Here is a 23,409-nt window from a genome sequence, read left to right on the forward strand (position 1 = left end):
GAACTCCTTCAAGACTGTTGGAAAAGCATTCCTCACGAAGCTGGTTAAGAGTGTGCACAGACGTCATCAAGGCAAAGGGTGGCTATTTGAAGAATCTAAAATATATTTTGATTTGTTTGACATTTTTTTGGTTACTACATGATTCCTTGTGCTATTTCATAGTTTTGATGTCTTCACTACTATTCTACAATGTAGAAAATAGTAAAAATAAAGAAAACCTTTGAATGAGTAGGTGTGTCCAAACTTTTGACTGGTACTATATATATATATATATATATATATATACACACACACGTGGCGGGAATCAGGGGTGGAAATGGTGGAATGAAATCATTTTGATATGTAAAAAATTAGCTTTAGGTGATTTCAAGGATTTTTTGGGTTCCCAAATTAACTTGTTTTCCATTTCCATCCCTGGTGGGAACGTTGTGTTTTTTTTTGGTCAGGCAAAATGGCGTTGAGTATCAACGTTTATCTACAAGAGTGCTCCATTTGGTTCTCTTTTAGTGTGTCCCTTCAGTCCTGCTTAGAGACGCTTCCTCCATGACTGACTGTTGGCTGCTTTAGACCGTCTCCTGATGGACCTCTTGTGTAGTCTGTTGCTGGGTGTGGCACCGGCTGAGGGAGAGAGAGGTGCATGTTGATGACATCATGAAAATATTGCTGAATAACCATAAAAGAGAAATGAATAAGGAAATTCCATAGTGCATGGGGTATTCAGTTTCTCACAACTCACCTACTTTACTGTAATGTTATTGACTTGTTTCCCTAGAGATGTTTGTAATTTCTCAGGATGTCTATATTTCTCACGCGTGTGAATGTTGTGTCTCCTGTGTTGTTACTCCGTTAGTATGTGTGATGTCATCTGCATGGTTATTAGACGCGGATCTCGGATGGAAGTGGACAAGACACCGGTGACATAACAAGGAGCAGGTCAGACTCACGTTCTATACACTCCACCTGGGGCTCCTCCCACCGCCCGTCGGGACGGCAGCGTACAACAGGCGGGTGGCGCTGTGTGAAGCCTGCGTCACACTGGTAGCGGACTATAGAGTTGACAGGGTAACGGTCTTTTCTGCTGCCCATCGGCCTGGCATTGGCCACCTCTGGGGGCGAGTGGCACATGACTGTGAAGAAAAGGGGAAACCATAAAAATTTGCCAAGATCCCTATCATGTGTTTCCTACAAATAGTCAGTGGGCCAACAATAAGGTTTAACACACAGTTTTAACACGTTTAAAGGTGCAATATGCAGAAATTGCTATGCCATTTCCTGGTTGCAATTTTACTTATGGTTCTCCTAATTTCAGTTTATATGACAAACAAGCAATGTATAGTGTAGAGAATCACTGTACCATCCAAACCGCTGTGAAATATATTTTCAGTAACAAAATATTGTATTTCCAACATTTTGAAGCTGGTGTACAAAACCAAAAGAAAAAGATGCAAAAACGAAACTTAAGAACGAGAAGCATAGAAATATAGCACATAGAACAGATCTACCGCTTCTTAGACTTATAATTTGGTTATATTGCAGCTATAACACTTCATTTAACACTTGATTAATCCTGATTGGTGCATAGTGATGACTAGCACCTGCGGACATCCCTATATTTAAAAAAAGCATCAAGGCTAGTGCTATTTCTCTGTCCTGTTGGCTCAGTGACTGACAGCTGACCCAATGAATGTGCTGTGCCCTCTGAACCTCAACCTCTAATCCCTGCTCCTACCAGGTCCACTCTTGCAGGTGAAGGGCAGGTGGTAGTTGCAGGGCACGTCGTTCCACTGGCCGTTCTCGTGCCAGATCATCACCACACAGTCCTCCCAAGAGTTAAAGTAGTTATCCGGCTGGTTGGGCCTCCAGTTCTCAAATTCCTGCATGTGAACACATCAAAATAGGACTGTTTGATTAGAAAGTAGGATCAAATGGAATTAACAAGTCAAATGCTAATTAAAATGCTTCTTCTTCTTGTTGTTCTTCTATTTCATTTGCAGAGAGCATTTCCCATTTCAATGCACATAAAATCAAAGTAAAGTAGGAGATAAGAGCAGCGTGATAACTGAACTGGACTAAAGAAAAACTTACCAATGGACTGCCATCTGTCCAGCGGAACTCATTCTGCACGTCCTTGTCATTGAGTCCAATCCACTGATAGTCCTGAGCGTTAGCTAGATGGAGAAGAGAGCAGTGAACTGTCATGTATGTATCAGATATGTTAATGTCTGTGCTTAAAATAACTGAAACACACACACACACACACACACACACACACACAGGACCGGCCCTAGCCTTTTGGGGGCCCTAATCGAGATTGGTAGGCAAAACATTTTAGTGGCCCATCTTGACGGAGGAGAGTTTTGACGTTTTTACGTACATTTCCAGCAATTCTACACATTTTGCTATGCATGAGCGTAGAGAAAATGTTGCAGTTTTGAAGACCCTTTTCTACAAATTTTGCCAAGATGTAGAGAGAACATTTTGCAATTGTATAACTAACTTCATGCAATTCGACACATTTTGCCATGACTTCCTGCAATTCTATACATTATGCCCTGACTTATGTCATGTTAATATGATATCTGAGTGAGAGTGACTAACAAAATCAATGGTGGTCCCCTGGAGGTCATGGCCCCTGGAGGTCAGGGCCCCTGGAGGTCAGGGCCCCTTGGCATGTGCCTTGCATGCCCGGTCGGTAGATTTTTCTAGACTAACTTACTAATGTTAAAATGTTAGCCAACATGGCTAATTGAGTGACTGACATAAGAGGGGAAACTGCTGAGGCACAAACACATTTCCACATTGTTGTATTCTACTATTCTAACTCTCAACAGTACCCCCCCCTGCACACATCCTATCTCTTTACTCACAGTTGACAAACTCCTGCTCCTGTTGGGAGGTGATGCTGACCAGGTGGGCGTTAAGCTCTTGGCAGCGCTGCTCAGCGTCAGGCCAGGTGTCTCTCTCAGCAAAGTGCAGGTAGCAGCTCCCCATGAATTCCACCCAGCCCTCGGCGCAGCCCTGCACTGCTGCACACACGGACAGAAAGATCGACGCATTAACAAATTGACTTTAGAATGTTCGATATTTGTTGATTTTCATACAACTCCCCTACCCCTCACCTCTAACGGTATACGTTGTGGGACATGGCAACTTTAATTTGCATGTAAACACTGAAAAAATAATAAGATTGAGATCATCTTTAATAGATATGTGGGCTTACAATCATGTCAATACATCTGTTAACACATGGCGGTGGCACTCACGTGTGCTGCAGTTTTCCTCTCTAGCGAATCCATGTGGGCATTGGCACAAAGCGACGCCATCCTCCACAGAGCAGGTGCCTGCTCCACACGGGTTAGGCTCACAAGGTTCAGTAGTAGCTAGAAAGAGGGCAAGGGTCAAACAATGAATGGGTTGATTTAGATAAATATGCTAATCACGGGGGATGTAGTTTACTAGCTGTTAGCATGAGGTGGATAAAGCAAAGTAAACAATGGCTTATAGCTAAGTAGTGTTATACAGCCACTGGCCAGTCAGTCTCAGCAGCCAGCCACTGTCACAGTATCCACAGAAAATGGTGCCCCTCCTTGGCCGGGCGGCACACGGCACTACTGGACTACGTCTCCTGCGTTTGACTCCTTTCCTCCTGCCTTAAGGAATCGTGACAGCCACTCTCCCTGTCTTCTTGTTAAAGGAGTTTACTGAGACACAGGATACAGCAGGTATCAACGGTACAATGAAATGCCTACCTGCAAGCTCTCCTCAACAATGCAGAATATATATTCATAATAAATAAATGTCAAATCAAAAAATAGAACAAGTAATGTAAAAGGACTATCATAGTAATAAGACTAATAACTGGTTGTGATAGAATATGTAGACTACATGATATATTATACACATTAGGACTGTGCTATTTCAGGTACCCTGAACAAAAATATAAACACATGTAAAGTGTTGGTCCCATGTTTCATGAACTGAAATTTTGTGCAGAAATTTGTTTACATCCCTGTTAGTGAGCATTTCTCCTTTGCCAAGATAATCCATCCACCTGACTGGTTGTGGCATATCAAGACGCTGATTCAACTGCACGATCATTACACATGTGCACCTTGTGCTGGGGACAATAAAAGGCCACTCTAAAATGTGCAGTTTTGTCACACAACACAATGTCACAGATGTCACAAGATTTGAGGGAGCATGCAGTTGGCATGCTGACTGCAGGAATGTCCACCAGAGCTATTGCCAGATGATTTCATGTTCATTTCTCTACCATAAACTGCCTCCAACATCGTTTTAGAGAATTTGGCAGTATGTGCAACCGGCCTCACAACCGGAGACCATGTGTCACCACTCCAGCTCAGGTCCTCCACATCCGGCTTCTTCAACTGCGGGATCGTCTGAGGAGGGGTGCTGAGGAGTATTTCTGTCTGTAATAAAGCCCTTTTGTGGGGAAAAACCTTTCTGATTGGCTTGGCCTGGCTCCCCAGTGGGTGGGCCTATGCCCTCCCAGGCCCACCCATGGCTGAGCCCCTGCCCAGTCATGTGAAATCCATAGATTAGGGCCTAATTCATTTATTTCAGTTGACTTCTTTCCTTATATGAACTGTAACTCAGTAAAGATTTTGTAATTGTTGCATGTCGCATTTATTTTTTTTAGTATACATGCTGTAACTACTGACCTATAGAACACCTCTAAAGTAAGATATGCCCAAGTGATAAAATATTGCTGTACTATCCCTTTAAGCAACATACCGTACACTGCAGCAGGCTCCTCCACCACAGCAGGGTTCACCATCGAGACGGCGGGTGCTGTCGTCATGCTAGGGAAGACTGCCGATGGTGCCGTGACATAGATTGTCTCCGTGGAACCTCCCAGCCCTTTCTGCTCTTGGCCTTCCTCCACCAGATCCAGGTCATCCCCTCTGTCTGTGTTTCCAAGACTGCCGATATTCTCTGGGTAAGTCATGGTTGAACCAGGCGGCAGCACCACAGACAGGCCCTCTGCAAATGGTGACTCCCCCAGGGAGAGCCCACTGGCCGAGGTGCTCCCTTCATGTTGGCTACTGCTGTCTCCACTGACCTCTACGTAACCCCGTCCTTGCTCTGGACGCTGCTCCCCTTGACGTGCCGTCACTTCCATCATCCCATCATCTGTCAGGAAGATGACCTCGTGGCCTGAATGGGATTTGTCCCTGCTGGATGGGAATCCAGAGCCACTGTGAAAACCGGAGGGGAAACCGCTTGGAAAACCAGTAGAGAAGGTCTGGTAGCCGGAGACTTCCTGCTCTCCCGTGGGCTGATCGGTCAGGTCGATGAGACCTGAATGCGTGAAAGATATGTCAGGACTTCCGGAACCAGAGGTGCTGGTAACATCCCCGCTGAAGAGGCCATACAATCCAGACATTCCTCCGGAGCCACTGATGTCCACACCTCCTTGTCCAAACTCCTGTCCGGTGGGCTGCCGTTTGGAGATGTCCACCATCTCTCCGTCCACAATGATGATGACAGAGTCCCCGCTACCACTCAGGTCCCCAGGTACTCCGCTGCCACTACCCGAGTGGGGAAGGACACTGGACGGTAGCCCACCACTGAACTCTCCCACCCCAGATCCACTATCCCCAGACCCACTGAACTCTCCCACCCCAGACCCACTATCCCCAGACCCACTATCCCCAGACCCACTGAACTCTCCCACCCCAGACCCACTATCCCCAGACCCACTGAACTCTCCCACCCCAGACCCACTATCCCCAGACCCACTGAACTCTCCCACCCCAGACCCACTATCCCCAGACCCACTGAACTCTCCCACCCCGGATCCACTATCCCCAGACCCACTGAACTCTCCCACCCCCACCCCGGATCCACTATCCCCAGACCCACTGAACTCTCCCACCCCCACCCCAGATCCACTATCCCCAGACCCGCTGAACTCTCCCACCCCAGATCCACTATCCCCAGACCCGCTGAACTCTCCCACCCCAGACCCACTATCCCCAGACCCGCTGAACTCTCCCACCCCGGATCCACTATCCCCAGACCCGCTGAACTCTCCCACCCCGGATCCACTATCCCCAGATCCACTGAACTCTCCCACCCCAGACCCACTGAACTCTCCCACCCCAGACCCACTGAACTCTCCCACCCCAGATCCACTATCCCCGGACCCGACTTTCGGGGGGTTGGTGACAGTGGTACTCCCCTCTCCCGCCTCCTGAGGATCTCCAGAGCCAGAGCCCTCTCCAGACAAGACGGGTCCACTGCCCTCGAAAGTGACTTGGAAGCCAGACCCTGAGCCCTCGCCGCTTGCCCTACCAGATGTGTATCCACTATGGCCAGGAGTTCCACTGCCACTACCACTGGATGAATGATCAGCTGAGGCTGAACCAGACACATCCACAGAGACAGGTGGCTCGATGGGGCTCACTGAGAAACCACAGAGGAAGAAGAACATGTAATAGTAACACACAGACTACAATACAGCTTGTGCATTCTGATTGAAATAGAGGCAAAAGGAAAGGAAAGGGGGATACCTAGTCAGTTGTACAACTGAATGGCCTTCAACTGAAATGTGTCTTCCACATTTAACCCAACCCCTCTGAATCAGAGAGGTGGGGGGGGGGGGGCTGCTGCCTTAATCTACATCCACGTCTTCAGCGCCCACATCCACGTCTTCAGGCTACCACTAGTCTACCACTAGGCTACCACTAGTCTACCACTAGGCTACCACTAGTCTACCACTAGGCTACCACTGGGCTACCACTAGTCTACCACTAGGCTACCACTAGTCTACCACTAGGCTACCACTAGGCTACCACTAGTCTACCACTAGGCTACCACTGGGCTACCACTAGTCTACCACTAGTCTACCAAAACTGTTACATTTGCTGTAGTCGGCAGGATACATGTACAGGAAATACTAGTGGGGATATAGCAATACTGTAGACCTCTTAATAAAAATATATATTACCAGGCGTCAATTGGTCTGTTCTGGTTGTCATGTTGATAATTTCCTCCTCGACAACTAGAGTAACGTTGAGTCTGGTTTCAGTGTGAATAATCACACGTTCAGCTACAAAACAAAGAAAACCAACACAATATAATTTTCACACTTTTAACAGTGGCTGTATTTGTCATTATTAAAGCTTATGGCTCAATGGTTGTCTCTATTATTTCTCAATGGATTGACACAGAGCCTTATAGAAATGTATGCTTAATCAGTTGAGATTTAACAGGAACCATTTTGGTAACAAGAGTTCCACGGAAATTACACAACCTGGTAAGAATTCCTCTAACTGTCACAGATTGTAATTATCACAACCTTTGGTGGTTTCGCAACTCTCTCCATGACTCTGAACAGATCCAAACTCATACCTCTGAAGCAGTATGCATCGTATCTGGAGTGCTGGTCTGGGTTTTCTGTCTGGTTGGGGAAGGCGTAGATGGTGTGTACCCCGGCCTTGCCGCCTCCACAGTGGGGCCTTGGGGCATGGATGGGGTAGCGGACGCTGCGATCCTGCAGCCAGCCTGGACGACACTTGTCGAAGCCCTGTCTCCAGGCGGCATAGAGCTGCCCTGTGGTGGCTAGTGTGGTGTTGAGCTTCTGGCAGTGGGCTACAGCCTCCTCATAGGAGAAGCTGTCATAGTCACTGGAATAGAACAGCTCCCCTGGGAAGTGAGGGAGAAGAGAGAGCAGGTGGTTTTACTCAGGAGTGATGGTTCACTTTACATCTTCTGCTAAAGTCTGTAGAAGAAGACAAAATCCCTTTACATCTTCTGCTAAGGTCTGTAGAAGAAGAAGTCACTTTACATCTGAAGCTAAGGTCTGTAGAAGAAGAAGAAATCACTTTACATCTGAAGCTAAGGTCTGTAGAAGAAGAAGAAATCACTTTACATCTGCAGCTAAGGTCTGTAGAAGAAGAAGAAATCACTTTACATCTGCAGCTAAGGTCTGTAGAAGAAGAAGAAGACGAAGAAGCAGAAGAAGCAGCAGAATAAGGGTCCATGGGCCATGTCTCTCACCCTTGAGGCGGTCCACATAGCAGTAGACGTCATATTGCTCAGTAGCAGGTCTCAGGCCATAGGACCTCACCCCTGGGACATTCTCCAGGTTTCCTGAACACTTATCTCTGGGAGACAGGATGGGGTACCTGAAGGTCAGGGTTGGTGGTAAATGTGTGGTTAGAAAACAGTCACACTTCTGTCCTCTTTAAGAAAAGCAGTCTTGGAAGTAGAGTTTAAACATTCAGGAAATGTTCCCAAAGTTCCAACATTTCTCAGATATCCCAGTCGGAGGATTTCTGGAATCATAAGGGAATACCCAGGAATCCTCCAACAGGGATTTCTGAAAAACCCAGGAACATGAATAAAGTTTGCAGAATTTTGTAACCCTACTGAGAGGGCCACCTTTTGACTACTGAGATTCACACTATCTATCTCACCTGACGGTCTGGTCCCTGAGCCAGCCTGCATCACAGTGGTGGAGCCCTGCCTCGTAGGCTGCCTGTAGCTGCTGGGAGCTGGCGATGACTGCACCCACACTCTGACAGGCCATCTGGGCCTCCACGAAGGACAGGGCATAGCGACTTGAGTCAGCACGGTAGTGGAACACCACACCTATAGAGAGGGAAGGAGGGAGGGAGGAGTACGGAGGGGGGGAAGAGACAGACAGAACCAAAGACAGAAATTAAGTTATTACACTTGAAAATGAAAATGGCAACTACTGCTGGCAGGTAGCCTAGTGGTTAAGAGCGTTAGGCCAATAACCAAAAGGTTGCTGGTTTGAATCCCAGAGCTGACTAGGTGCCCTTGAGCAAGGCACTAATTGTAATTGTACTTAGAAATTGCTCTGGATAAGAGTGTCTGCTAAATCAGGGTTTCCCAAACTCGGTCCTGGGGCCTGTTTTGGTTTTTGCAATAGAACTACACAGCTGATTCAAATGATCAAAGCTTGATGATGAGTTGGTTATTTGAATCAGCTGTGTAGTGCTAGGGGAAAAAGCCCGAACGTGCACCTGGGGGGCACAATCCACTAACCTGTAGGAGCCATGGCAGTGTCATCGTCAAGAGGGAACTCGAAGCCCACATCAGGTTTAGCTGTCACCCTGCTAATGATCTCTTCCCCCACGACCGGGGTAACCTTCGTAACCGTGTCAGTCACACTGGGTGGGATGGGTAAGGTCGGTGGCATGGTGATGGTGTCCAGGGGGGCTTGGGTCAGCACCTCCCCCCTTGCCTCAGTTTCAGGGGTGGTGGTTAGCCCTGGATAGACCATAGGACTGTCTGTGATGGTGGCCACCTCTGGGAACGGGGTGGTCTTGACTGCACCGTCGTCCTCTAATGAATTAGATCATTGGTAAAGTTCCAATCAGCAGGTAAAGTTAAAGCCACACTCTGTCATACTGGAAATCACTCTGTTTTTTTAACACATCACATGTAATCCACAGTGCCTTTATGCTGTATAAGGATGTGATTCCTTTTTTAACACTATAACAATTTACTTGTGACCTCTTTTTTAAACTATTTTTGGTGCCTTGACCAAGTACAGTAGTTCAAGCTTGAAGAGATCGACAGCAACAGTGGTGCATTATGGGATAGGTGCTTCTACACCTGCATTGCTTGCTGTTTGGGGTTTTAGGCTGGGTTTCTGTACAGCACTTTGAGATATCAGCTGATGTAAGAAGGGCTATATAAATTAGATTTTATTTTATTTGATATGCAGTCTTCAGATATAATCTGGTGTCTGGGTTACCTTGGTAGCAGATAGCATCATAGTGGGAGTCCGGGTAGGGGTAGCCTGTCTGGTTAGGGAACAGGTACACGGTCCTCACTCCAAGTAGTCCTCCACCACACTGGGGCCTGACAATGTTGATGGGGTAGCGGACGCTTCCGTCTGCCAGCCAGCCCGCATTACACACGTCCATGCCAGACTTCCAGGCCAGGTACAGCTGCCCTGTGGTGGCCAGCTTGGCCCCTAGTTTGGCACACTGGTCCATTGCCTGGTAGAAGGTGAACTTCTCCACGGACATGGAGTAGAACACTCTGCCTGGGGAAGGCAAAGATTGAGAAACAGACGCAGGCGGTCAAACAGATAGATATGAAAATGCAGCAATTGTCCTTGCGGTAACTAATGCCAGTAAAAATACTTGTTTTAGGGGAAGAGGTTAAAATCTGGCAATGTGCCCTTGAGCAAGGCACTTAATTCTAATTGCTCCTGTAAATCGCTCTGGATAAGAGCATATGCAAATGGAATAACATGTAAATGTAAGATAATTTCAGAAACAGATAACTAATTGAGGAGAGTAGACTATGTACTCTGTTCTTCAAAGCTGAGGGAGCTGTCTTGACACTGAGCAGACACAAAATGCATCCCCATTTAACTGCAGAGTCATCCACAGCACAGCACACACAGCAACTATACTGAACAAAAATATAAACGCAACATGCAACACTTTCAAGGATTTTACTGTTTCAGTTCTTATTAGGAATTCAGTCAATTGAAATAAATTCAATAAAATAAAGTCAAATGACTGGGCAGGGACGCAGCCATGGGTGGGACTGGGAGGGCATAGGCCCACCCACTTGGGAGCCAGGCCCACCCACTGGGGGGCCAGACCAGCCAATCAGAATGAGTTTTTCCCCACAAAAGGGCTTTATTAGCTGTCCGGGTGGCTGGTCTCCGACGATGCTGGATGTGGAGGTCCTGCGCTGGCGTGGTTACATGTGGTCTGCGGTTGTGAGGCCGGTTGGACTTACTGCCAAATTCTCTAAAACGACTTTGAAGGCGGCTTATGATAGAGAAATTAACATTCAATTCTCTGGCAAGACCTCTGGTGGACATTCCTGCAGTCCGCATGCGAATGTAATGATCATGCTGTTTAACCAGCTTCTTGACATGCCACACCTATCAGGTGGATGGATTATGCTCACTAACAGGGATGTAAACAAATTTGTGCACAAAATTTGAGCGAAATGAGCTTTTTGTGCGTATGGACAATTTCTAGGATTTTTTATTTCAGTTCATGAAACACGGGATCAACACTTTACATGTTGCATTTATATTTTTGTTCAGTATATATGAAACAGTCCTATTGTTTTAGTATTTTAGTATTTTTCTCGTATTGACCCTGTTGTGGGTACGGAGCCGGACTGCGGTCCACCTATTGAATATAGCTGTTATAAATCCCTTAAAGTGGAACTGAGAGGGTTTTAACTACTTTGCACATATGAAACAATCAGTTATTCATAATATCAGTAAAAAATAGCAAATTCCCAGTTTATTCTTCAAAACCAACTTTTAAGAGGTTTTAAAAATTGGTTATCTTTGGCAACAAATCCTGTGATTGTTGGCAGAATAGATGGATGCAGTTCAATGCATGATTAATATAATTCACCAATAGATTTCTTCATAGTCCAAACATATTGCTATCAGGTTGTAAATCACTGTCACGTCCTGACCATAGAAAGATGTTATTTTCTATGGTAGAGTAGGTCAGGGCGTGACAGGGTTTTTCCCCCCTATGTTTTCTATTTCTATGTTCAGGTTCTAGTTTTGTATTTCTATGTTGGGGTTTTGTTTGGGATGATCTCCAATTAGAGGCAGCTGGTCCTCGTTGTCTCTAATTGGAGATCATACTTAAGAAAGGTGTTTTTTTCCACCTGGGTTTGTGGGAGATTATCTTTGAGTCAGTGTATGTTTCACCTCTGCGTCACGGTTTGTTGTTTTTGTCATTCAGTTTATTTATGTATTGCCCAGTTTCACAGTGTAAATAAAATGTGGAACAACACACACGCTGCACTTTGGTCCGCTTCTCCTTACGACAACCGTGACAGTCACAGCTGGCCTGGAACATTGTTTGCTGCCACAACCCATTCGGGATGCACAGTTTCAGTTTCAATGACTCAATATTTTGAACAAAAACGGACAACTTTTTCATTAAGGCTGGGAATGACAATACAATCAAACTAGCAAGGTCAGTCATAACGTGGCTAATAGGCTAGCTTACGTAATAATAGGTTAGTCATAACGTGGCTAATAGGCTAGCTTACGTAATAATAGGTTAGTCATAACGTGGCTAATAGGCTAGCTTACGTAATAATAGGTTAGTCATAACGTGGCTAATAGGCTAGCTTACGTAATAATAGGCTAGTCATAACGTGGCTAATAGGCTATGTGTCAAACAAGGACACACAAAGGAGCATAAATGAGTCAACACTTGAGTCATCCACTTTATGAAAGGACAGTCTGATGCGCTTGCATCAGTGAATTCAACTTCAATTGCGCTGCCTTCACAGCGCGTTTACAGCGCACAGTGGAGGGAAAGTTTACAGACACATGCCATAGTCCTAGCTAGGCTACTAAAATGTTGCAGTCTAGCTTCGGTTTTTAAAGCTTGACAATTAATTCACAATTTATCAAATAAAATAAAACCTGCAACAGAGAAACATGTAGGCCTTTAATAATGGCTAATTTGAATATAGGCCTACTAGCTCCGATTGGCTATGGCACACCGGTCTGCGTAGACACCGGTCCTGGACAAGACAGATGTTTTTATTCGGTTTTATCTACTGCAGTGTCTATTAATTGTCCAAACGCACGGCCGCTTTCCCACACTATATTGCGCTAGAATTTTCACAAATGCCTTACTCTGTCATTGGCAAGCATTCTATGAAAGTATGAAAAATGACTAAGTGCTTGCTTGTTAGATTCACTTTTTTGAAGGTGTCATATCCTTCCTGGAGGTGTATAGGAACATATTTTAATAAGATCTCATGTTGCTGAAATGCTGTCAGTTCTACTTTAACAGTGATGTTTATCTATGTGCACCACATAACAGCTTGTATAATGACCATGACCAGCTACAGTGTAGCGTACTGTACCTGACATCTTCTGTGCAAAGCAGTACACGTCATAAGTCTCGTTGACCTCTCTCAAGCCGTAGGTTCGCACTCCTGGGAACTCCTCCTTGTCTCCGAAGCAACCCTCACGAGGCTCATGGATGGGGTACCTTGAGTAGATCACGTAAGATGGCAAAGAAGAAAAAAATGCATACACGTCACGCCGTCAATAAGTTTATTTTTAATCCCAAATGGTTGTAACATGTCTTTGCTTAATGCCAACCCATGCTCTAGAATAACATTCCCCACAAAACCCTTCAGGGCTGTACTAATTTCATAATTTTTACTGTACTGGATATCCCCACTGTGTGCCAACACATCAAAGATGGTTTCCCTAAAACAGTAACGACAGTACAAAGTTTAGTATATCACAATTACCTGACTGTTTGGTCAGAGAGCCACCCGGCGTCACATTGGTGGAAGCCATCGTCAAAGGCAGCCTGTAGTTGTGCTGGGGTGGCGATGGTGGCACTGTTCTGGATACAGGCAGCCTTGGCCCTCTCAAAGTTCAGAGTGTAGCGCGTGGAGACTCGGTAGTGGAACACAATGCCTGGAGAGGAGAGAACACATCGCCCTCACCGTCATATTATACTGAGTATTATTCCATTTCAGAGGATTGGCTTGTGTTTAATAGGATGAGTACGAGGATGTTTGACACGGTTGGGGTCAATTCCATTTTGATTCAATCAATTCTGAAAGTAAACTGAAATTCAAATTCAAATTTTTCTCAATGATTTGGAATTGGAATCAGTTTACTTCCTGAATGGATTGAATCGAAATTGACCCCAACCATGTCAAAATCCTTTTCTACTGATTTACATAAGATATGTACTCACTGTGGAGGAGTTTCATACACGTTCATAGCACATTATACACTTGGTGGTTCGAGCCCTAAATGCTTATTGGCTGACAGCCGTATATCACACCTCCTCATGCCTTATTGCTTAATTATACAATACTCTTCCCCATATAATATAATATTAAAAATGATAATAATTAAGCAAACCACGGAATTTGAATTTCTGTTTACTTCCAGAAGATACTGAATCGAAAGAGAATTGACCCCAATAACCCTGATATTTGGTTTAGGTGCATACCTTGAACCTGGATGTCCACCCAGTCATAGTTATTCTCGATGCCGTGCATGACCTCACAGCGATAAGTGCCCGAGTCCTTGGCACGCAGTTCTGTGATCTCCATGGTGACGTCGGTGGGCACCAGCGGGTAGTTGACCATGGTGACCCGGTCTAGGTACTCCGTCTCCACGTGAACTTTGCCCTCTGACGCCAGCAGTATGAGGGTGGCCTTGCCCTTGGTGACGTAGGTCCACTTGATGCGGTGGGACAGGGGAGTGACAGTGGATGCGCCGGGGTCGTTGACCATGTTGTCCTGGAAGTAGCAGGGCACCACCACCTTGGTGCCCATCAGAGGGCGCAGCGCCACCTCCACGGGAATGCTGACACTCAGGTTACTGTCGAGATCTGGAGTGGACAGTTTGAGATACCTTTTTTTTTACAACATATTTGCATCTACTTGGATGGAAGACACTTTCTAACTGTCACACTGCTCATGAGTAGAACACGCAGGAAGATGTTTGCGCGAAGTGAAGTAATATGGTGGATGTAGTGGCTGCTTCGTTTCAGTAAAGTGGAGTCATGTCATCTGCCTGCATTATTCCAAACCCTATCCGGAGAGACTAAGAACCTTTCTACTTTTACATTTGTCGTCGGCGGTGGCCAGTAGACGTACACATACAGTATATAACAGGAGCTCCGCTTGAATAGCTAGAACTGCAACCTTCCCCTGTTTGAATGCAACGCATCCTTCCATTGGTCCTTCCTGGATGTGGATTGGATCTGATTGGATGAAAGCAGTGGGAGTGCGAAAGCTTTCTTCCACCCATCTATCTGTGTTTGATCAGTGATCAATAATAGTGATGTAAGATTACACATACCGCCGGGGTCTTCAAATGATATAGTTGAGGTGATGAAGGGAAGACACACACACAGTAGGAGCAAGGTCATCATGGTTGACCTGTTATGGAAGAAAGAACTGTCAGTAAAACAAATGGTAGACTGAAATGAAATGTAAAAAAAATTAATGAAGCAAATGAATGAAAACATTTTTGGTTGTCTTGTCAGATTTGGTGAGGTGCTGTAAGTTAGTCTGATCAGACTGAGTTCTCCTCTAGGGAGTTTTTCCTGGAGTTTTTCCTGTGCTTCTACATCTGCGTTGCTTGCTATTTGGAGTTTTAGGCTGAGTTTCTGTATAAACACTTTGTGACATCAGCTGATGTCACTGATGTAAAAAAGGGCTTTATCAATACATTTGATTTGATTTGATTTGATTCTGACCAAATGACACAACCTTACACATTTACTATAATGACTTGTGAATGAAAATATTATTGATTGGCCAATGGCTAGATTTTTTTTGATGGGTTTCGAAGGTGTGTAAAAAACCTTAATTAGACAACAAACGCTTGCTGTTCTGTGTTTGAATGATTCCAACTGGTCTGGTGGGAAAAGTTTAAGCAGAGAGTTTATTCATTCTCCCATACACCACAGCTCCTATTCTCCTTAGGCCCACCATATTCACACAGGCAAAAGTCTCCTGTATATCAGTATAGGCTGGATGTGTACTGTGTGATACCAGCCCTTGTATATCAGTATAGGCTGGTTGTGTACTGTGTGATACCAAACCCTTGTATATCAGTATAGGCTGGTTGTGTACTGTGTGATACCAGCCCTTGTATATCAGTATAGGCTGGATGTGTACTGTGTGATACCAGCCCTTGTATATCAGTATAGGCTGGTTGTGTACTGTGTGATACCAGCCCTTGGGCAAAGTGGAAACATGATGTCAAAAGTCACTCTCCCATTCTCAAATATCACACACATGTTCATCAATGAATAAAACCCCTCTGTCCCTGGCACAGGAAAGGTTCTCAATGCAAAAATATATATTTTTCTTGAATTTATACATCATACGAGGTCTTCATATGTGACCCTGCCTATTGTATGTCCAGGGTGGAGATAGGATAGAGGACAACCTTCCCCAAAATGTGCGGGCTGAGGGTGGATTCTAAATAGGTTTCAACTCCCGAGCTACTTTCTGAATCTTTTGTGCCATTTACGTCCATTATCCTTACTGCTGCCATGTCCATTATCCTTACTGCTGTCATGTCCATTATCCTTACTGCTGTTACGACCATTATCCTTACTGCTGTCATGCCCATTATCCTTACTGCTCTTACGACCATTATCCTTACTGCTGTCATGTCCATTATCCTTACTGCTGTTACGACCATTATCCTTACTGCTGTTACGACCAGTATCCTTACTGCTGTTACAACCCTGGGGATAATGACTACCACCCTGAGGATAATGACCGCGACCCTGAGGATAATAACGATGACCCTGAGGATAATGACCACAACCCTGAGGATAATATTCACGACCCTGAGGATAATGACCGCGACCCTGAGGATAATAACGATGACCCTGAGGATAATGACCACAACCCTGAGGATAATATTCACGACCCTGAGGATAATGACCGCGACCCTGAGGATAATAACGATGACCCTGAGGATAATGCCACGACTGAAGGATAATAACCACAACCTTGAGGATAATGCCACGACCCTGAGTATAATAACCACAACCCTGAAGATAATTAAAGTCTACAGGGAGGTCAGAGTAAATTCAAAGGTCATTCCACCCAATCAAATCAAATTGTATTGGTCACATACACATATTTAGCAGATGTTATTGAGGGTGTAGCGAAATGCTTGTGTTTTCGACTCTGTAGACACAACAGCAAACAATGTTGATGTCTAGAGGTCACATACCCACATATATACATCCACACCGCATCACACTCCTAGACAAGCTCACACACACACGCAAAGTTTTATTAGAGATCTGACTGGGTTTTAATAGAGATCTGACTGGGTTTTATTAGAGATCTGACTGGGTTTAATAGAGATCAGACTGGGTTTAATAGAGATCTGACTGGGTTTAATAGAGATCTGACTGGGTTTAATAGAGATCTGACTGGGTTTTATTAGAGATCTGACTGGGTTTTAATAGAGATCAGACTGGGTTATAATAGAGATCTGACTGGGTTTATTTAGAGATCTGACTGGGTTTTATTAGAGATCTGACAGGGTTTTATTAGAGATCTGACTGGGTTTTCTTAGAGATCTGACTGGGTTATAATAGAGATCTGACTGGGTTTTATTAAAGATCTGACTGGGTTTTATTAGAGATCTGACTGGGTTTTATTAGAGATCTGACTGGGTTTTATTAGAGATCAGACTGGGTTTTGAACTGACCGAGTTTTATTAGAGATCTGACTGGGTTTTCTTAGAGATCTGACTGGGTTTTATTAAAGATCTGACTGGGTTTTATTAGAGATCTGACTGGGTTTTATTAGAGATCTGACTGGGTTTTCTTAGAGATCTGACTGGGTTATAATAGAGATCTGACTGGGTTTATTTAGAGATCTGACTGGGTTTTATTAGAGATCTGACTGGGTTTTATTAGAGATCTGACTGGGTTTTATTAGAGATCTGACTGGGTTTTATTAGAGATCTGACTGGGTTTTGAACTGACCGAGTTTTATTGGAGATCTGACTGGGTTTTATTAGAGATCTTACTGGGTTTTATTAGAGTTCAGACTGGGTTTTATTAGAGAGGAAACAATAAATGGTACATGACATGGCATATCACCAGAGCCCTAGGACAGAGATAAACCTCCAGTTAAATCCTAAAATGAGCTATATTCTTTATAACTCCTCTTATTTAGGACAGTGACTTTCTCTGGAATTCTGAAAATGTCCTATCGCTCTAGGACCTAGAAGGAGAGGGGCTTTGTCTTCCTGATACAGACGGACACGTTCAGATTCAAGATACGTAAGTGTAGACTTAGATGTCTGAAATGATGATTGATGGATTCAACCATCCAATGATTTGATACTAGCTTTCCAATTGATCTAGATGCAGTTCTGAACGTCTGAGTCATTGTAGTTCTGAACATCTGAGTAGATGTAGTTCTGAACATCTGAGTCGATGTAGTTCTGAACATCTGAGTAGATGTAGTCCTGAACGTCAGAGTAGATGTAGTTCTGAACATCTGAGTAGATGTAGTTCTGAACATCTGAGTCGATGTAGTTCTGAACGTCTGAGTAGATGTAGTTCTGAACGTCAGAGTAGATGTAATTCTGAACATCTGAGTAGATGTAGTTCTGAACGTCTGAGTCGTTGTAGTTCTGAACGTCTGAGTAGATGTAGTTCTGAACATCTGAGTAGATGTAGTTCTGAACAACTACAAGCCAAGGAAACTTAGACCCTAACGCTAATTTCACAAAAGGGAGGCCTCAAAGAATGTGATGAAAATCCCTCCCTGAAGAGAACTAGCTGCTCCCTAACACAGTTGTCATACACAGACACTCAACCATGGCCAAGCAAAACCTTATCCTTGGGTTTACTGTAGCCAACTAATATGCCTCTCTACAGGGAACCAATACATCTGTTTCAAGCCAAAATCTCACCACTCAGAATGGCCAACCAAAACTCTACTGTTTCTCTCGACAGAGTAGCCTACCAATGAATTCACATGCCTTTAAGGCCATCCTCCAACCTTCCTGATGTAAGCTCCCACTGTGAGCCAGCCAGGCCTGGAGAGGCGGCCGTATAGGCCTTCTAACCCTTCTACAGTATCTCCATTCAGCCAGTGTGGTATGTTCCGTTCCCCAATGAAGTGGAGGCCAATAAGGCCCAGGTTTGCTCCTGCTGTGGTTGAGCCCTGTGAGGACACTACGGTTCTAAGATGAACTTAGCCTTAGCGTTTGGGAAACCAAGCCCTAGTCTGTTCCTGCTGTGCTGGGAGTGTGGATGAATGCAGTGCCCTGGGAGTGAGTTATGAATGCAGTGCCCTGGGAGTATGGATGAATGCAGTGCCCTGGGAGTATGGATGAATGCAGGGCCCTGGGAGTGAGTTATGAATGCAGTGCCCTGGGAATATGGATGAATGCAGTGCCCTGGGAGTATGGATGAATGCAGGGCCCTGGGAGTGAGTTATGAATGCCGTGCCCTGGGAGTATGGATGAATGCAGGGCCCTGGGAGTGAGTTATGAATGCAGTGCTCTGGGAGTATGGATGAATGCAGGGCCCTGGGTGTATGGATGAATGCAGTGCCCTGGGAGTATGGATGAATGCAGGGCCCTGGGTGTATGGATGAATGCAGTGCCCTGGGAGTATGGATGAATGCAGGGCCCTGGGAGTGAGTTATGAATGCAGTGCCCTGGGAGTATGGATGAATGCAGGGCCCTGGGAGTGAGTTATGAATGCAGTGCCCTGGGAGATGAATGAATGCAGTGCCCTGGGAGTATGGATGAATGCAGGGAGCTGGGAGTGTGGGTGAATGCAGGGCCCTGGGAGTGTGGGTGAATGCAGGGCCCTGGGAGTATGGATGAATGAAGGGCCCTGGGAGTATGGATGAATGCAGGGCCCTGAGAGTATGGATGAATGCAGGGCCCTGAGAGTATGGATGAATGCAGGGCCTTGAGAGTATGGATGAATGCAGGGAGCTGGAAGTATGGATGAATGCAGGGCCCTGGGAGTATGGATGAATGCAGGGCCCTGGGAGTGTGGGTGAATGCAGGGCCCTGGGAGTGTGCTGGAAGCCAAGGTAAATACCGGGCTGTTGGGGGCTGTATTCCTGAGGAGGCTCCAACACCCGCCTGGGTCTCTGGAGACCCCAGGCTTCAGAACAGAGTGGACATTGACAAGAGACCCTCAGAGATGTGAGGAAGCAGAGAGGAACATGGGAGCAAGCACACTGCCCAATGATAGGCCTGTTTGAATGTATATGGCGGTTGGTGGGTAAATATGTATTTGTGTTGACACACATGCCGGGGTGAACATGTAAGTGGATGTGCACACTATTGGGGTGTGTACGTACACACAGATGGACGCTTGTACATAGATGTATACGTTCATGAGCAAACACACACACACACACACACACACACACACACACACACACACACACGTGCACGGTAGGCGCACACACACATTCAGTTTACAGTATACTGATAAAATAATTTATCTGTTTAAGGTTTTGACTAAAGTATTCCACTCTGAAACCATATAACTTTGTGAAATGTATTAGAATTATAAGGCTATAATAATGTCTTAAAGACTATAATCCAATACTGTGTGTGAGTAGACTTTTTAAGACTAGGACACTGTTACTATTTCAAAATGAGCAGGGCATAGTTGATAAGACGACGTTGTGAAAGTAACAGGAAAAGGGACCTCCCTGAGTTAGGGAGAGGAACAACTGCCCGAAAACGGCTAGGTGGGCAGAAGATTAGGAGACAGGTTGCAGAAGTGTGATGAAGAATGTATGTGTACTGTGGGAAAAAACAGCCGCCTATAGCGGGGTGGAGTTCTCTACTGATGTGAGTTCATTTTTGTGTGTGTGTGTGTGTGTGTGTGTGTGTGTGTGTGTGTGTGTGTGTGTGTGTGTGTGTGTGTGTGTGTGTGTGTGTGCGTGCGTGCGTGCGTGCGTGCGTGCGTGCGTGCGTGTGTGTGTGTACATATAAAAATACTGTGTCCTCATTTTTAAGCAGAGCTCTGGTAAATAAACATTCTGACCATTGTAAGCTGGGTCTCTGTCTGCTTCATTCAACCAGAATCTTACACCCTCTGGGGGGCAGACTGAGTAGTTTAATTGAAGTTCGGTTTAAGAACATTGATAACTTAATTCACGTAACACATACATATTTTCTGACTTCATGGTGAGGAACAATAGATCATTCACGCTGTGTCTTAACAAAGCATTAGTTTCAGGAATGTTTCTCTGTTCTTATGGTAAGGAAAAAGAAACTGTCCATAGTCCTGACACAGTGCATTCTAAAACGGTTCAAACTACGACACAGTGCATTCTAAAACTGTTCAAACTACGACACAGTGCATTCTAAAACTGTTCAAACTACGACACAGTGCATTCTAAAATGGTTCAAACTACGACACAGTGCATTCTAAAACTGTTCAAACTATGACACAGTGCATTCTAAAACTGTTCAAACTACGACACAGTGCATTCCAAAACTGTTCAAACTACGACACAGTGCATTCCAAAACTGTTCAAACTACGAGACAGTGCATTCTAAAACAGTTCAAACTACGACACAGTGTCACGGTTGTCGTCGGTGAAGGAGGACCAAAACGCAGCAGGTATGTGTATGCTCATCTTGAGTTTTATTAACTACAAAAAATGAACGTACAAAATAACAAAACAAAAAGAACGAACGAACGAACGAACGAACGAACGAACGAACGAACGAACGACTACTAACAGTCTGGCTAGCATAGGCTCAACACAGAACAATCACCCACAAATAACAACCACAAACACACCCTAATATATGGGACTCTCAATCAAAGGCAGATAGACAACACCTGCCTTCAACTGAGAGTCCCAACCCCAATCAACACAACATAGAAACACACTCACCAGACTACACATAGAAATACATAAACATAGACTATAAACCAAAACCCCGGAAATACTAAATCAAACACCCTTTAACCAAGCACACACCACCCTGAACCACATAAAACAAATACCCTCTGCCACGCCCTGACCAAACTACAAAAACAATTAACCTTATACTGGCCAGGACGTGACACACAGTGCATTCTAAAACTGTTCAAATTGACCTGAGAACAGTTATCTATACAATACCATGTCCTCTAACTCCAGCTGATATACTGACCTGAGAACAGTTATCCAACCAGTGGCATCATGCCCATTGTCATGCCTATTTCCACATACCATGTGCCCCCTCAGTTTTATCCATTTACACACTGAAAATCCAGACGATATTGCCTCGTTTGTACATGATAATCCAAAGAAATCGTATTTCGCCAGTGGCTCTGACACTGACTATGTGAGTCACAGCAGGGTCAGTCAAGTCAGGTGTAAAATCTCGCCATGTGCAGTATCATCCATAAAATAGTTTGAACTGCAGGAAGACCTTTTGATTCTGAAAAGCTATGTACAACTTTTTTTTTACGTTAGTTAAAAAAAAAGATTCAATTTTTTTTTACTGTCTAAAAGCTTTTAAACATTTTAAGAAAATAGTAAAAATAGGAATACAACTATTTTCCAAAGTGCTCACAATAAACCTTTCAAAATGCTTTTGTGTTCTTATTTTATAGGTGTTACTGAGGACCAAGTCAGTCCTCTCTTCTCTGACCATCCCTCTCATCCATTCTTACTAGCAGCACGTACAGCAGTACTGTACTTAGGAAGCTGCCCAGTACCGATGATACTGAAAACTACACTTTACCTTGCCACACTCCTCCAAGCCAAGGATAAATTCAAGTTATCAACAGTCCAAATTGTACCTCTTGAAAAGGATATTCTTTTTTCCTGCAGTATTCTTGTCCCTTGTTGGATTGATACTGTATATTCTCTCCTGTAGTAAGTAGTAAAGTACTGTTGTGACTCCAACCCGTCAGCCAAATCCTTATGTGTTCTGACTCGGTGCTGCTCCCAGATGTGTTGGGAAGAAGCTTTATTCAAACAGAGTACCAAGTTTAGCAGTATAGAGAAAGAGAGAGAGGAGAGAGAGGAGAGAGAGAGTGAGAGAGAGAGAGGTGGGGAGAGAGAGAGGGACAGAGATAGAGAGAGAAAGAGAGAGGAGGAGAGAGAGATAGGGGAGAGGGAGAGAGAGAGTGGGACAGAGAGAGAGAGGGACAGAGAGAGAGAGAGAGTGGGACAGAGCGAGAGAGAGAGAGGGACAGAGAGAGAGAGAGAGAGAGAGAGAGAGAGAGAGAGATAGAGAGAGAGAGAGAGAAAGAAAGAGAAAGAGAGAGAGGGGAAGAGAGAGAGAGAGGGACAGAGAGGGACAGAGAGAGAGAGAAAAGTGGAGGGGAAGAGAGAGAGAGAGGGACAGAGAGAGAGAGAGAGAAAGAGAGAGAGGGGGAAGAGTGAGAGAGGGACAGAGAGAGGGGGGGGAGAGAGAGAGAGAGAGGGACAGAGAGAGAGGGGGGGAGAGAGAGAGAGAGAGAGGGGGGGAGAGAGAGAGGAGAGAGGGAGGAAGAGAGAGAGACGGGTGAAAGAGGAGAGGAGAAAGAGAGAGAGGGGGAAGAGAGGAGAAGACCGGGCACATGAGAGAGGGGGGGAGAGAGAGAGAGAGAGGGGGAAGAGAGAGGAGCAGAAGAGAGAGAGAGGGGTGAAGAGAGAAGAGAGAAGGGGGGGGGAGAGAGAGAGAGAGAGAGAGAGAGAGCAGATAGTGAGGGGGGGGGGAAGAGAGAGAATGAGGGAAGAGAGAGGAGGGGGGAGAGAGGAGAAGCGGGAAGAGAGAGAGAGAAAGAGAGAAGAGTGGGGGAAAAAAGATAGAGAGAGGGGAAGATAGAGAGAAGAAGGGGGGAGCAGAGAGGAGAGGGGTGAAGAGAGAGAGAGAAAGAGAGAGAGGGGGAGAAGGAA

At 45.1% G+C, this 23,409-nt stretch overlaps 1 protein-coding gene across 1 annotated transcript; it reads right to left on the reverse strand.

The window, feature by feature from the left end:
• Positions 1-295: 295 nt before the first annotated feature.
• On the reverse strand, positions 296-22,468 carry LOC115192848 (aggrecan core protein-like). Its single transcript, XM_029751743.1, has 19 exons — positions 22,326-22,468; positions 14,855-14,934; positions 13,998-14,381; positions 13,279-13,450; positions 12,883-13,010; positions 9,755-10,048; positions 9,040-9,339; positions 8,445-8,619; positions 8,026-8,153; positions 7,378-7,671; positions 6,974-7,075; positions 6,141-6,429; positions 4,756-5,615; positions 3,264-3,380; positions 2,868-3,026; positions 2,086-2,168; positions 1,730-1,874; positions 945-1,127; positions 296-618 (listed from the first exon to the last, which is right to left on the reverse strand). The coding sequence occupies exons 2-19, from the start codon at positions 14,925-14,927 to the stop codon at positions 527-529; spliced, it is 3,978 nt and encodes a 1,325-aa protein (XP_029607603.1). The 5' UTR covers positions 14,928-14,934; positions 22,326-22,468; the 3' UTR covers positions 296-526.
• Positions 22,469-23,409: the final 941 nt, after the last annotated feature.

The sequence above is a fragment of the Salmo trutta genome, chromosome 4 (genome assembly GCF_901001165.1).
Source record: "Salmo trutta chromosome 4, fSalTru1.1, whole genome shotgun sequence".
Taxonomy (NCBI): Eukaryota; Metazoa; Chordata; class Actinopteri; order Salmoniformes; family Salmonidae; genus Salmo; species Salmo trutta.